Source organism: Homalodisca vitripennis, chromosome 4 (genome assembly GCF_021130785.1).
Source record: "Homalodisca vitripennis isolate AUS2020 chromosome 4, UT_GWSS_2.1, whole genome shotgun sequence".
Classification (NCBI taxonomy): domain Eukaryota; kingdom Metazoa; phylum Arthropoda; class Insecta; order Hemiptera; family Cicadellidae; genus Homalodisca; species Homalodisca vitripennis.
In genome coordinates, this window is record NC_060210.1 from 58,809,791 (window position 1) to 58,824,118 (window position 14,328).

At 36.1% G+C, this 14,328-nt stretch overlaps 1 protein-coding gene across 3 annotated transcripts in view; it reads left to right on the forward strand.

Annotated features, from left to right (window-relative positions):
• The first annotated feature begins 347 nt into the window (after nt 1-347).
• LOC124359341 (forkhead box protein O) overlaps nt 348-14,328 on the forward strand; it is a 148,071-nt gene continuing 134,090 nt past the window's right edge. For 2 of the 3 annotated variants that reach the window (XM_046812010.1, XM_046812011.1), the window contains exon 1: nt 348-1,149. In XM_046812010.1, coding sequence (XP_046667966.1) covers nt 772-1,149 — 378 coding nt within the window. In that variant the 5' untranslated portion in view covers nt 348-771. The remainder of the gene's footprint in view (nt 1,150-14,328) is intronic. The other variant, XM_046812012.1, reaches the window with a different exon arrangement.

Consider the following 14,328-nt stretch of genomic DNA (forward strand, 5'->3'; position numbering starts at 1 on the left):
TAGAGTATTAATTGTTTGTTAGTTATAAACTATAGTTTTATTGTTTTAATTAATAGTATTGCAATTCGTGTCCTAGACGTGGCACAACATAGCTACTGATGAATTAACACTGTAGTTTAATACAATCGGAATAATTCTCATTAGACACAGAGATCGAACCATTCGACAAGTTTTTAGTCGGAGGTGATTCGGGCACGTGGAAGGAATGGAATACTAAGTGCGTGCAATTATATTAGCATTTAAACGGTTCGGCGCGCTCCTCGCTACAACAATGGGTGTAGTAATAGTTGCGCGCGGCTACTGCGCATGTTGTGACGTCACGCTCGCCGCGGCCGCGCTCAGCTGTCTCATCTACGCGCCGCTCAGAAGGTGGCAACAGTCGCTGGGGAGAGGTCGCGCCGTTGGTCCCTGCAATCTGCGACGTAATAACATAACCTACATTGCGAAACTGACGAGTGTTATCGGTCGAATTATGTAATCTCGCAGCGGTAGTTCTATCGGTGCGTCTCTCCAGTCGTGAAAAAAACTTGTGAATTTTCGGCGCAGACTGCGGACTCACGTGGTGCGGTAGGCCTAAAAGTGGATGACCTTGTCAATGATGGTTAACACTTCGTCCGCACTCAGTACGTACGAGGGACTCGGCCGAGTGCCCGCGCTGGTTTTTTAACGCTAAAGACATTTAAAACGAGAATTGTAGTGAAAGTGAGGTTAGGTCAGCCTCCAGTGATAAACAGCTGTGATCGTGGACAGTGCGCTGTGATATAGCTTACGATGATGGAACCTCCGATGACCGAGATCGACATGGGGTTCGAACCACAGACGAGGGCGAGATCCAACACGTGGCCGCTGCCTCGTCCCGAGAACTACGTGGAAGAACAACCCACCATCAAGTGCGAGGTGGGAGAGGGTATGGACCAGAAGATTTTGGGGATCGCGGGTCCCGTCGTGCCCTCGGCGACGGCAGCCCTCAAGAAGAACTCCAGTAGGAGGAACGCCTGGGGAAACTTATCCTATGCAGACCTCATCACTCAGGCCATAAGCTCGGCGCCAGAGAAACGCCTCACGCTGTCGCAGATCTATGAATGGATGGTCCAGAACGTCCCGTACTTTAAGGACAAGGGTGACAGCAACAGCTCAGCAGGATGGAAGGTACGTAACACCGTCATCCATAACGTTTGTTACAGTCTAACTTTTACATTCGATACGTCAATCGTTCCAAGGCTTATCGCAAGAGATTCTGAGAAAAGTTGTAAATAACTGAATTCTCCGAGGTACTTACTAATACGATAATAACAAGTAACCACCTGTTAAGTATTGTTGTATGTTATGTCTATGTTGCATCCAAGATGTTGAAACGTATACACAAACCGCTCTTAATCTTACGTCTATTGTTTATATAATTGTTGTGAAGGAGAGAGTGAATGCATCATATAAAAGTGAACTCACTGCTTTAGTTTTATTTCATTATCAATTAGTCCATTGTTATTCAACTAAGGGAATATAAATAAATTAAAATCATTAGATAGAACAATTAAATTATATTAGTTTTGTTTAATTTGCAAGCTCATTTATGGATAGGTTGAATAGGTAAAGCACTTAAAGTTGTTAGGCATTTTAGGCACTGACAATAATATTTAATACTTCCTTATCTGTAATTAAAAAATAGCCTTCATTCGTAATTGTAATATTCAACTCGGAAACAATTGGTTTGTACAGACATGAATAGTGATAACACGATTTTCTGATCGACTCGGCCCCAAAAAACGATCTATTTATTTTGTTCAAGTAAAACAAGAAACTGAATCTTCTTTGAAACAACCTTTTTGTTTAAGAAATTGTTCAGTATTGAAAAGGCGTTAATGACCTTCAATTATGAAAAGAGAGTGTTATTTTTCAAACTTTAAATTGTCAGTAATTGTATATATTGCAGGCAATTTTTGCCTTCTGACTTTTTCTATGTATCCACCAATCTAATTACTCTCAACTTCAGTTTGTAGGTTGGATTAACCCTTAATAGATTTAAATAGAACTTCGTGGGTGTCTATAATTATGATGTTTGACCTAAACACTTTTAGGCCTGATAACTCTGATACTAGTACTAGGTACATGGAACGCCATAGTCGATGATTTAGATTTATCAATTTACTATATTAACGTTTAAGCGGAAGAAATTTTTAAAGTTTGTGTATTTGTTGGAACAAGAAATTTTGGAATATATGTTGTTTGATTTCAGATATGCTACTTTTTACTTCTTTATATGCATTTTAACTTTTAAAAGTCTACACAGGACAAACACATTTGTTTCAATACTTTAAGCTGATGTAGATTGTAATTTATATTTTTTGGGATGTGTTTAACTCATTATAATTTCCTGATATATACCTTTATTTGTATTTTGTATTTTTTACCTGCAAAACTTCGCGAAATATAACAATGTCTATATTTATTAAATCAACAGATAGCTTTTGTTTTGTATACATGCTTTATACAACCTACGTGATTTAAATTCTACGAAAGAAATAATTAGAAACTTGTGTATCCAGTAGACAGTAAGAGTACTTCTCAAAGTGATGAACGGGTGATTATAAATTTTAAATTATCGAGTAACAATATACATTGGTTGATAAATTTATAGTCTTTTCATCATAAATAATAAAAATATCAAATATCCAATGTTAAATTTATCATATGCTGCTTTCGTGTTGTTTGTCGTGTTTAACAATTAATTAAGTCTCTTTTCGGCTATCATCATTTATTGTTAACTCGTTACTTATGAGTAACTTTTTTATAGTTTCATGTTTGTATACCTCAGACAATGTGCTAGGAAAATGAGCATCCTCGACTTCAGCAGCTGAAAGAAAGCTATGTCTGCATCAGCGCAGCGGGTCGGCTAATCCCCCTTACGTCTTCCACCCTAAAACTTTCTTGGTCGGTAGATTTGTCCGCCAGTAGAGAAGACTACTTTAATAAATGCGTATGCATTGATCTTAAACATAATAAAACCAAATAAAAATAATAAAATAAATACTACAAACTAGTTTAAAAATAAAGATAACACAATGGCTCCTTTCTGTTTTGTTGAATTTCTTTTCAGCCACCAAATCGTGAACAAGAAAGTATCGTTTGCGTAAAATACACGATGTAAAGTAGAGTACTCCGTTTAAAAGGTTACCGATTTTATACACTGTACATCATACCCGATACAAATATGTTTGAATTTTTTAAATTTATTTTTTATATATAATGTTTAATAACGCTATGTGTGGATTTAAAATGTGTAATCATGATTTTTGTTAAGTTGATTCGTTTACGGCTTGAATGCGGTGGAATATTTCTGATTTTGGTTTAAGATAAAGATAAGCAGATGGTGGAAGTGATACGCTCTTCATATCGCACGTGTCAGTATTTGGATAGGAAAGGCAACCAACCGTCAGTGGGTTTATTGCGCGGTAGAGGACATCCAGGCGGTGACCTTGCTTATCGCTGCTCGGTGATAACCATAAACCGTGAGGCCGGCCGCGCCGCTCTCTGCTGATAAGGCTTCTCTGTGACGTAAGCCCAGCTGGCACGGTCACAACCGCCACTGCGCTCTTGGCTGTGGCAGATCAATCAATCGACGTTAATTATAATTTTGATCAAAATATCCACCCGATACTTGCCAATTTCACACAAAAATGCTAAAAGTTACTTTTTGGATAACGCCAAGAAATCATAACCAGCTGTTTATGCGCCTTAACATACATTTAATTCTGAACTTTATTATTTTAAAAACACCAGCACGTTGAAGCTTTCACTCCAATTATTATAAAACAAAACTAGAGTCCCTCCACTTCTGTTTATCAATCGGTTACAAAGTATTTTGTTTGAAGTGTGTTGCAACCTGAAATAATACCTTTCATGCCATATGATTGTTCGGTAATACCTGAAATTTAAAAGAGCGTTTACTTGTTTTTGGAGGTTTACTATTTCTCCCCTCAGTTGATCAAATTGGACTAGTTCAACAGGTGTACAAAATACTTTGATTAATTCAGCATTTAAATGAAGTAAATGTTAATGTTCGCTTAGAATTATTTTTTATCCTAAAATAAAAAAATTTTTATGTTAATTGCTGGTTTATATTATTACATTAATTTTCAGTATAAGCGATTATATTTTTTAATCCTGGTATTTTTTTAATATATAAACGAATAGTTGACTGATAGTTTAGATTACAATAAAATGTTTAACTGTGGCAGAGTACCTCACGCAGGCCTTAAAGCGACTAATTTATAACCAATAAATGTTAATTAAATCTAGATAACGTTCGTTAATTATTTTTTTTATTTGCTAAGTACGTTTTGTTAGCTATCGAATTATATTCGTTTTTGACTATGTTTAAACATATTATTGTTATTCTTCAAATCCAATATTTAACCATTTTGAAAGCTAATATTATTAGAAATACGTGAATACTTTAGAACTTAAGTTATGAGTATGGATCACTTTGTTGTGGTTACAAATGGACGAAGTGAGTTGAAGCACTCTAGATGTAATATGCGAAAGTAGAGATAAGCGTGTTCCTGGAACTAACGGATGTCATGGTAGACCGGTAGACGGAAGGACAGTGCTGACTGCAGTAGACTGCTTGACCCATCGCTGATACCACCGTGGTGCGACCCAACCTGCTCATTCAGCACATGAGTCAACTGCTGATGCCTCATACCTGCGCGCTTCACATTTTATCTGGTATTGGTCTCAACTTAGTCCACCTCTATATGTTCGGCCAATTTCTTGAATATCTTATATGACAACGTCCGTATCTTTTAAATCAGGATTATAATACGTCCTAAGTGTGAATATTGAGTATAGCTCCAGTTCACAACCTCCAGTGCAACGTCTGGCATCTACAATTGTGCACCTGATGAGATAATGAGCATAACTCGTCGCCAAGATTACATTATATTTTGTAGTCTAAGGTCTCTCTGAGTCGAAACTATGTAAGTAGTTAATAGTTAACTTCATCGTCGCCAAAATTGTTGGATCTCGTCAGACGAACTTGACTCCAGATTTCAGGAGTCAGCGGATTCCAGACGTTGCACTTAAAGGAAGGTGAACTGGAGCTAAAAACATTCACATTCAATTCACCCTTCCCACCATATAGTTACATTACGTAAGATTTACCTCCGCCTACTTAATTTTTTATTGAAATGTCTAATTTGTCTAAATTACTTAAAACAAGAGCCTAAATTACACGCACCATAAGGCAAATTAATGGGCAGAGTGTCGAAATGACGTAATTTATAGTCCTATTGAATACTTTGTGTAAATATAATAAAACCTTTGGTAGGTGGCTAAGTTTCAGCAAAGCCTCAAAGAGCTGCATCTTTATCTATCCGCGTGATATTTTGATAGTTATCTTATCAATAGCCTTAAAATGTTGCATGTGAAGCTTCAAATCTATATAGGCAACATTGAGCTCGATGATGGTGCATGTCGCCCCATGGAGTAACGATATAACTAAAGTAACTTCTATTAACTATGCCTGTTACTTATTTGTCCTAATAATGGAGTGCATAGAAGACTAAGTAATTGAGTAGTATCAAGGCAATTACACAACTATTCTGTTAAACGCGCTATTAATTTCTATTTTCTTTTTTATATTTGAAATGTGCCTATGTATTACAAATTAAGAGTTCAAATAATATACAGAATTTTCGTAAAATTCCCGTTTTATTAATTAGGCTTACTTCCTAATTAAGAGAAAGTTAACACTAATGTTTCCAAGGTAGCATTTAAAACGTTTTATTACGGTATTTAAGTTTCATGCTATTGGAACGCGTATATGTAAATTTATATGTAGAAAATTGAAATAGGCAAAACATTCTTTTGGTATTTAAATAGGATGTATTTTTAATTTTTGACTTAAGACTGAACATCTAAAACATCTCCGTGTTTTTGTTCACAAATCATGTTATTAAATCTCAGATTTGTTGACTGTTATATTTGGAGCATTGCGTGCAAACGGCGTTTGGTTTAATTAAACCTTAAGCACAAGATACTCAACCGAACCCACTCCTGGTCCTATCGTGGGCGTTAGCTAATAATCGAGTGGTCACTTGGGCAGTCATAGATTACCTGTAAACGTTCAAAGTTGCGGACAGAATAAACGGTTGGAAAACACTCAAGTGATATTGACTTTTAAAGGGGGTGAAAATTGAAAAAAGAGCGGAGTCAATTATTTAATATTAACCTCTCAGTCCTACTCCCGCGGTGGTGGGGGAGGGGGAGGGGGGGCACAGCGAGGTCCAGGTGCGACGCAAACATCTTAGATTGGCCGGAGTTAATAAGCGCTTTGATCCGCAGAGATATTGCACGGTTCTGTGCACCGCCGCCGCTCCGCCCCTGCGCTCTAATATCGGCCCCAGGCCCTCCTAGACCAATATTTGACTGCGACATACCGGGCCGATCGTAAAAGTCATATGGAGATGACGGATTGTACTCCAGCCCATCTAATAAAATCCAGATCAAAGGAAAATTTTTAACAAATACTCTAAGGCGCGAAGAAAAGAAAACTCTATTAAAGATATTTATTACAATGCATTCGTGTGTGCCTAAGACTTACTTATGTCCTTTGTGGTAGAAATCTTTGAGCTACTTCAAGTTCAATTTTTAAGTCTCGTAGCACTCCGTTATCCTAGTAAAATTCAAGTATAACTGGTAAAGTAACGCTGGAGTATATTGATGATTGCAACGATGTTAGTTTGAACGGCATTTCGACATAGGTATTGACAAGTGTAATAGATCCATTGACAAAACTTTGACTTGTACAGTAAACAGCTCGACTAATGGGCAACGGGGAATAGTCCACAAAATATTTCGATTGAGCTATTTGAGCAGTGTTCTGTATTTTACAGGCGAATCTACTTGTCTTATAGACTTGTATTGTAGTTTTCACGTTGCCAAAATTGTTGTAATAAGAATACGCAACTACAGAGCCTGCTCGTCACGGACCTCATTTTGTTGATAATTTATACACCCTTCATAAATTTATAAGGTGCCTATAAAATAAGTCAGTTGGAAGGTAAGCGGCAAATGTCTTTAATTCCATAGCAACACACTAGAAACATGTAATAAATAATTTTAAATAGATCTTATCCGTTAGACGTAGAGGACATAATATGAAAGTTTTTTTGAGCTGGATAAGACCGAATTAAAGTTATTGGTTGTACAACTTTGAAGATTCGTGTCCCCATGTCCACCATGTGACCTATTGGTATTCCGTATACTGTACTCAGCCTACTACCCCAAAAGATTTTATAACGTGGAATATATTGCAAGATTTCGTAACATAAATAATTTCATATGTAAAAATATATTTCAATCTGGTCAATAGAGTTCTGCTCGTTACATGAATTACTCAAAGTCTTGTTCTGATGCAATATAAAAATCGTATACGTTTTTAGATGAACCTTTATAATTCTTGTTCCGCATACTTTTATAATTCTTGAGTGTTGATTTGCATTTTCATACATTAAAAACAAACAAAAAAGGAATTCAAGCAATTGTCATAAATTATAAACAAACAAAAAAAGGAGTTCAGATATACCGTTTTTCAGTGGGTCGTGTCATGGTTTTTTATGTTTAGTCTAATTTCAAGCACAATGTTGAGGTTTATATGCATGGTATAATGGGATATGCCCTCTTAAAGACTCCAAATACTCCGAGGACAAAAGACTTTTAGAAGTGTACAAGTTGTTGTCAGGTAGTGGAGAGTGAAATTTAGCGTTAGAAACGGGATTTCACCAGAGTGAAACCCGATATAGTGAAGATCGGAATTCTAGAGATCGGTCTTCATATTCAACTGAAGAATACCCTTGGAACGCTTAATAATAAGGTATGGTACTTTGGTATTATTGGAGGCCTCTATTTTTGAAACGGTTTTTCTTATCTTGGGGCCAAAAAAACTACATTATTCGAACCGACTTTATTTTATGTACTGTGAAAATTAAATATCATTATAACGATCACTTTGTTTTCTTCCTCTAAAAAGCCAGAAGATTCGGGCGAGAAGTAGGCTACTTAATTCCTATCTACTTCTTGTTACTACGCGATATAAGTAGGTTTAGATTAGGTAATCATAAACATATTATTAGTAGTAGTGATGTTAAATACAACTTTTACAAGCGCACACGTGATCTGAACTTGAATTTAGGTTCTATCTCGAAGGATGTTTTTCTGTCTTCGCCAGATGTGCGGGTATGCAATACCGAAGTTCCTGGAAAATGCTCCAGGCCATCAGGACGGGCTTCAGTGGTGCCATTGGCCAAAAATGAAAAAAATCCGTCGAGATAATACATAAATTCGAGCTCAGGTTACGTAAGCCCTTGTAAAAACGCAACTTGAAATTGTTATAATTGTAATACGTACAAATATGTAGCTAACAAATATTAGATAAGGACAGAATGGACTACTTCTCGCCGACATCGCTTCTGTCCAGGAGACAGAAAACTAGAACGGATCGTCACAATAATGTGTAATTTTCACGGTAAGTCAAATAAAGTATTTTTTCTATGTTGCATGTAATGTAGATTTTAAAGGTCCCGAGAGAGAAAAACTGTTTAAAAATAGTGGCCTCTAGGTAGTACAAAAGTACCAGTGGCGATAATTGATAATACTAAAACAGGTGCGATCCTCTTATAATTCCACGCATCAAACTCGTTCTGCCTCATTAATCATTAATATGTGCTACGTTTGATGCCTAACAATATTATGATGTCAACAGCAACTTACAGATTATCTCTAGTTTGTCAGGACCTTTCCTTGTTTATTTTGTTGTTGACATTGAGATGATCTATTGATAATCCTATCTCGCTAAGAATGGTATAGATAATCCTTGTAATGTAATTCTCTGAATGCGTAATATGCGGTAAGAGATAGTTTTTATTCGTGGCAAAAGAAAAATAATGAAGCAAAGCAACTAAACATGAACCGAACCAATTGGCGCAAAATTATGACTCAAACCATAGTATACAATTTGAGCGCGTTGGTTTGATTTAGGGGGTTGAATGAGATCTATTACATAAAAAATAGTTTTAGGCCATTAAGTTGGCTGAGTAGTTTCGCATTGACCGTTATCAGATTGTTTTCCTTTTTTCGAATACACAGTTTTGCAAAATGTTGCAAAATCAGAGCTGTAAGTGACTGACTAGGTCTCGCCCGCGCTGGACACTGCTACTGCTACCGCTGATGCTGCTGCTGACGACTGCCATAGTAATCAGACTCCACGCCGACGTCAGGTCTACCACCCGCGCACTTTTGCACTGCACATGTCCCGCTTCGCTTCCTGCCAAACCAGTTCGCCTCAACTAGTTGCCCGCTCAAGTATCCTCTTCCGCTAGTTTTTGCCCAAAAAGATGTCCCGAGGATAATGCAATCTTCTAGTTCAGTAGGTAGAGAGGTCAGGCGAACGTACGGTCCAGTCCACCCTTCTACTACCGCGGGTCTTTATGTTCAGCTTCCTGAGATTGGCAATTCTTGAATAGTGACCGGTAAAACTATTCCAAACCTTTCTTAGTTGGGCCTCAGTTTAACGACTTCAGGTTCCCATATTGTATCACACGAAAACCAAAATAATGAGATAATAATACCCAGCAATTAAATGTTAGAAACGTTATATTTTTATATTGTAAGGGTTTAACTATTTAATATCTTCTATGATTTAACACATCCCCAAATCCAACCACAATTCTATGTTTAAATATTTTCCTTCGTCCAAGATAAAATTTGTTCCTTTAAAATTAATTAAAACTTTTAGTGAAATAAGTAGAACTCAGACTAAAACCACTACACAACATTAACATTAAATATGAGATTTTTTTTCGTTTGAGTAGATTTTTTTTAGAAAAATGTGAAAAAGTGTAAAGCCCTCAGTACCTGTATAGCTTAATTAGGTAACCAGACTACATAAATTAAATTTTCGACTGATAAAAGAGTTGTAGTCTCTCCAGTCCAAAATTTACAAGAAAAGATTTAGAAAATGTTTAGAAAAATGTAGAAATTCTCGAAGAAACTATTTTATCTACCTCAAGACTTTTGATCCATTAACTTTTAAAAGTCTCAAAGAACAGTCAATAAAAATGTGGAAAAGCTAAGATTTACTCAACATTTATAGATTTGGAAGTAAATTTTGGTTCACAATTTCAGAATAATTACTATTTTAAATCAGTTAATCACCATAACAATCTTGAGGTTTCAATCAAAAGATTTTACCGCACTGTTTTTAAAAAAATACGTAATGGGAAAGTTTGGGTTGCTATTACACAAGCATTTTGTTTTTGTCACCAACATATACGGAGGATGATGAATTCAAAACGACCAAATATTCAATATGTCGCTTTCGAAATCTCATTGATTACTCAACCAAACGCCATGAAATTTTGAATAGCCACTCATGTTACCTCACAGGTGCTTTGAAAAAAAAACTGCTCGCCCTCCTTAAAACAGGTAGAGATTCCCCGCTCCTATCGGTCATTTATACTCTCAGAAACTCTCAGAAACAAAATAACATAAACTCTTTTAAAAATTCATTATAGCTCATCCTCGTTTGTAGGGTTTCGCCCTCCAATTGTTATGGTTATAAACTACCTCTTGAAAGGTTACCATGGAAGTTTCGACAGACTTATGATTCCCCAGATTTGCATATCAAAAATGCTATGATCCCCCTTAGATGCTTTAGTAGCAACTACTCAAATGTCAATATTTACACAGCTAAAGGTGAAGGAACTTCGCACAGTCTCGAGTCATCTCATAGATTCTCAGAAATTGTTTGTCGAGGCTGCAGCAGCACAGATATATGTTAGGTTCTCAGAAATGTTAGATACCATCAAAAAGAGGTTAAAGGCAACCTCTTTGTATTCTGTACGTTAGATGAAACCATGCTCTGTTGTTTAAATGTTGCTCCAAAAACATCAGCATTTTTTACTTCAAATCAAATCAGTCAAATCAGTTGTATTGCAGCTACAATAGTAAATTGTATAGCGGACGTCACAAATTTTAATCTAAAATTTATTACACTCATACCACAAGATTGTCATTCACACATACAATTTTACACTTATGCACCTTTCATCCTTCGCCAATATATCCCACTTTAAACAGAAGAATCAGTCGTGTAGTTGTGAGACAAATCGCTTTTTATGTTGAAGTTTGCCAGAAACTTTATAAAGTTGTGCTCTTGCAGTCACTGTAGCAAAGAAACGTTTCACTGGGAATATGGGAAGGTTATATTTCATACTTGAGAGTCACATACAAGAGAAGTGCACATTGACTTGGTTAGTGCCATTATCACTATCAACATCGCTATCTCAGCTATGCCATGTAATTGGAAATGTAGAGAGCATATCTCATGAATGATCCGGAAGGTGGCGGTGGGGAGTTATGCGTACTACTACTATTGCGACGTTGCCACATCACCCCGCGCCGTCCACATTCTTGGCAACACCGCCGCGCCGCACACTCCGGCTATTATTAACGTAATGTCAAAGGTAGGTTTTCTGCGACGCTAATGAAAACGGACAGTACTTTTCAATCTTGATGCGTCCTAGTCTGTTTGGAATTTGTCGATTATGTTGTAAAAAATCAATTGTATCCATCAACCATTCAGCAAGTTCCATTCGGTTCAACCGATCGAGTTCCATAGAAACAATCGAAGGAGTCAGAGACATTATCAACCTTCGATTACTTTAGGCTAATCAATCTTAAAACCTTAAAAAATGTAACATAATAGAATTTCACAGTTGCATTCTTGAATTAAAGAATAAAGATAAATGCCTAGTTTATATACCACAATCAACTGAGAAAGAGAGCTTTCTTTGATAAATATAATCGCAATTTACAGTATTCTCTTTGAATTACACATATTTCACAGGAAATTGTCTTTGAACCATGACATCTCTTGTGAGGAATCACACGATTTTTTTTCTCATTTATACAAAAAATCATTATCTTTGGTTTGGTTTCCGATTACAAAGCGTGGTACTTTAAAGGAGATATATACAAAAGTTTCACTTTTGAATTAGAATCCTGTGTTAGCTCTGCCTTTCCCATGAGTGATATTCACATGCCTAATTTTCTAGCCGCCAGTCTTCTGAAAAATCCAGATTTCCAATATCCGGTCATCGTCGCGTCCGTCGGCCAATCAATGAAAGAATATATTTAGACCTGTTTTCTGAACTTATTTCCACAGTTTTATAACTTTACTAGAGATTTATCTATCCATTTCAAATAATTCAGAGCTTCAACGACACCAAAGAATACAAAGAAATCAGTCTTCACACAGTGGAAGACACCAGTGCGAGTGCAGCAACTGTGTGTTATCTCTTATCTGAGCCAAAGTCCGCCTGTTATCGTCGTAGTCATGAGGCCACTGGGAATTTGACTGTTCACTGAAATCGTTAGAACATAACTTGAATGTTTTTAAAAACCTTTCATCTTAAAATAGTGTTTTTCTTCGCTGGATAACCCAAGAAATTTTTAAATGGTTTAGCGACATCAGGCATCTTGTAGGCAGTGCCGGATTTACTTACAGACCGAATAGGCCGCGGGCTGAGATTGAGCAAAGTATAAATCTATGTAGGTATACTTTGATATAGCCCATACTACTATAGAACATTGTATTAAGTAAAAGCGCTACACGGAACTGGATATATGTCTTCAAAGTGTTTATAGTTATAAAACTATAAAATTCGAATATTTCATTACATCAAAAAGGTCACATACAACCGTATTAATCTCAGCTACCATTATAATCTCTATAAATTTAAATAGCTGAATGCTGATCAATATTCTTGTCTGATTACTTTCAACCGTTGACCTTTAACAAAAAAGGACTTTAACGTAGCTATCTGAATAACGGAAGTTATAGTATTTAGGTCATATTTATTAGTTAAATGGCATAGTTTGATATTTTATTTATTGTTTTATTAATAGTGTATACATTTTAATTGCATGGATTCAGTTGACGAAGTTGTTTTGCTTTTTTAAATTTTAATAGAACTACAACCAAATTACATGACTATTTAGGAGCAAAATATATATTCCTGGGCATAGGAGGGTTATGGACCATGGTTATCTGAATCATTAACAGCACCCGTATGATTGGTAATTCCCAACTTGTGCGTCAAAGCCAGACCATTTGCTATACTTTCTAGCATGATAATAAATAAAATTGATGACAGCATTAATTTTATTATTGGATTTTTTATTTTATTACATTTATTAATTTTGATTTTGTGAACAGCTTCTTATCGAACGTAGGAAATTATTATGTTTTTTTAATATTTAAAAGTTCTTACTACAGGTAAAAATGTTGAAGGCCAAAATGCTTTAGGTACAGTTTTAAATGTTAGGAAACCTATTCAATAGGTTAATATTTAAAAACCATCTTTGAGAAAAAACATGATTCGAATTTCTACATAGAGAAAAAGTTGACCCTGTATACAAAATTTGTGTATCCTTGTTACATGTACAAAATTTTAAGACCTAAAGAAATTAGACGTCATTTCTAGGTGTACCGAAATGATATGTTATCTATTTTGAGTTATCATCTTAACTGAAATGCAAAATTACCTTTGTATTAAAATGGAAATTAACATATCTGGGACCTTGGACGTGGTGATAAACTCATATACCTCTACGTCTACTTTAAAATTTTATATTTGTGGTAATACAATGTCACAATATTTGAAGCATTGTACTTACATACTTTCAATATTGCATTTTATATCAAGAAAACCAAAGGATTTTAAAAGTAGTGGAACCTATGAACGTTCAAGATTGATTCATCTAATTTGTGATCGTATGTTTTGTATCCCAACAAACGAACTCCTGTGTACACGGCGCGCCCCGCTGTTAGATCGCGTACTACCGATGATCCGTTGCGCAACGGCTTATCTCCGTCAATTTTAAAACTGTTTAGGTTTTTATCGACTCTTAAACATGTACTTTTTATGAAAATGGGGGCGATAAAAAGTCCAAGTCGTTCGATTGGCTAACGTGAGTGAGTCGAGTTTCTTGGAAGCGCCCGCCGCCGTGCCGCTGTGATAGCATGAGGTCGACCTGATAACGTAGGTTATCTCCTTACCACTGAGAGAGAGCCTATGTGTTCTAAATCTCTGACGTTGCCCAGTTTGCGTTATTATTGTTTAATCTGGTCTATAAATTGGTTATCGCACAGCCAAACCGTCTATTTAAATAGTTACCTATAATTTCCGCAATTAAAGATGTCCAAATATAGGTTTAACTGCTGTCCACTATTATCGTCCAAAGATTTGCAAACATGCTTGTTCAAAC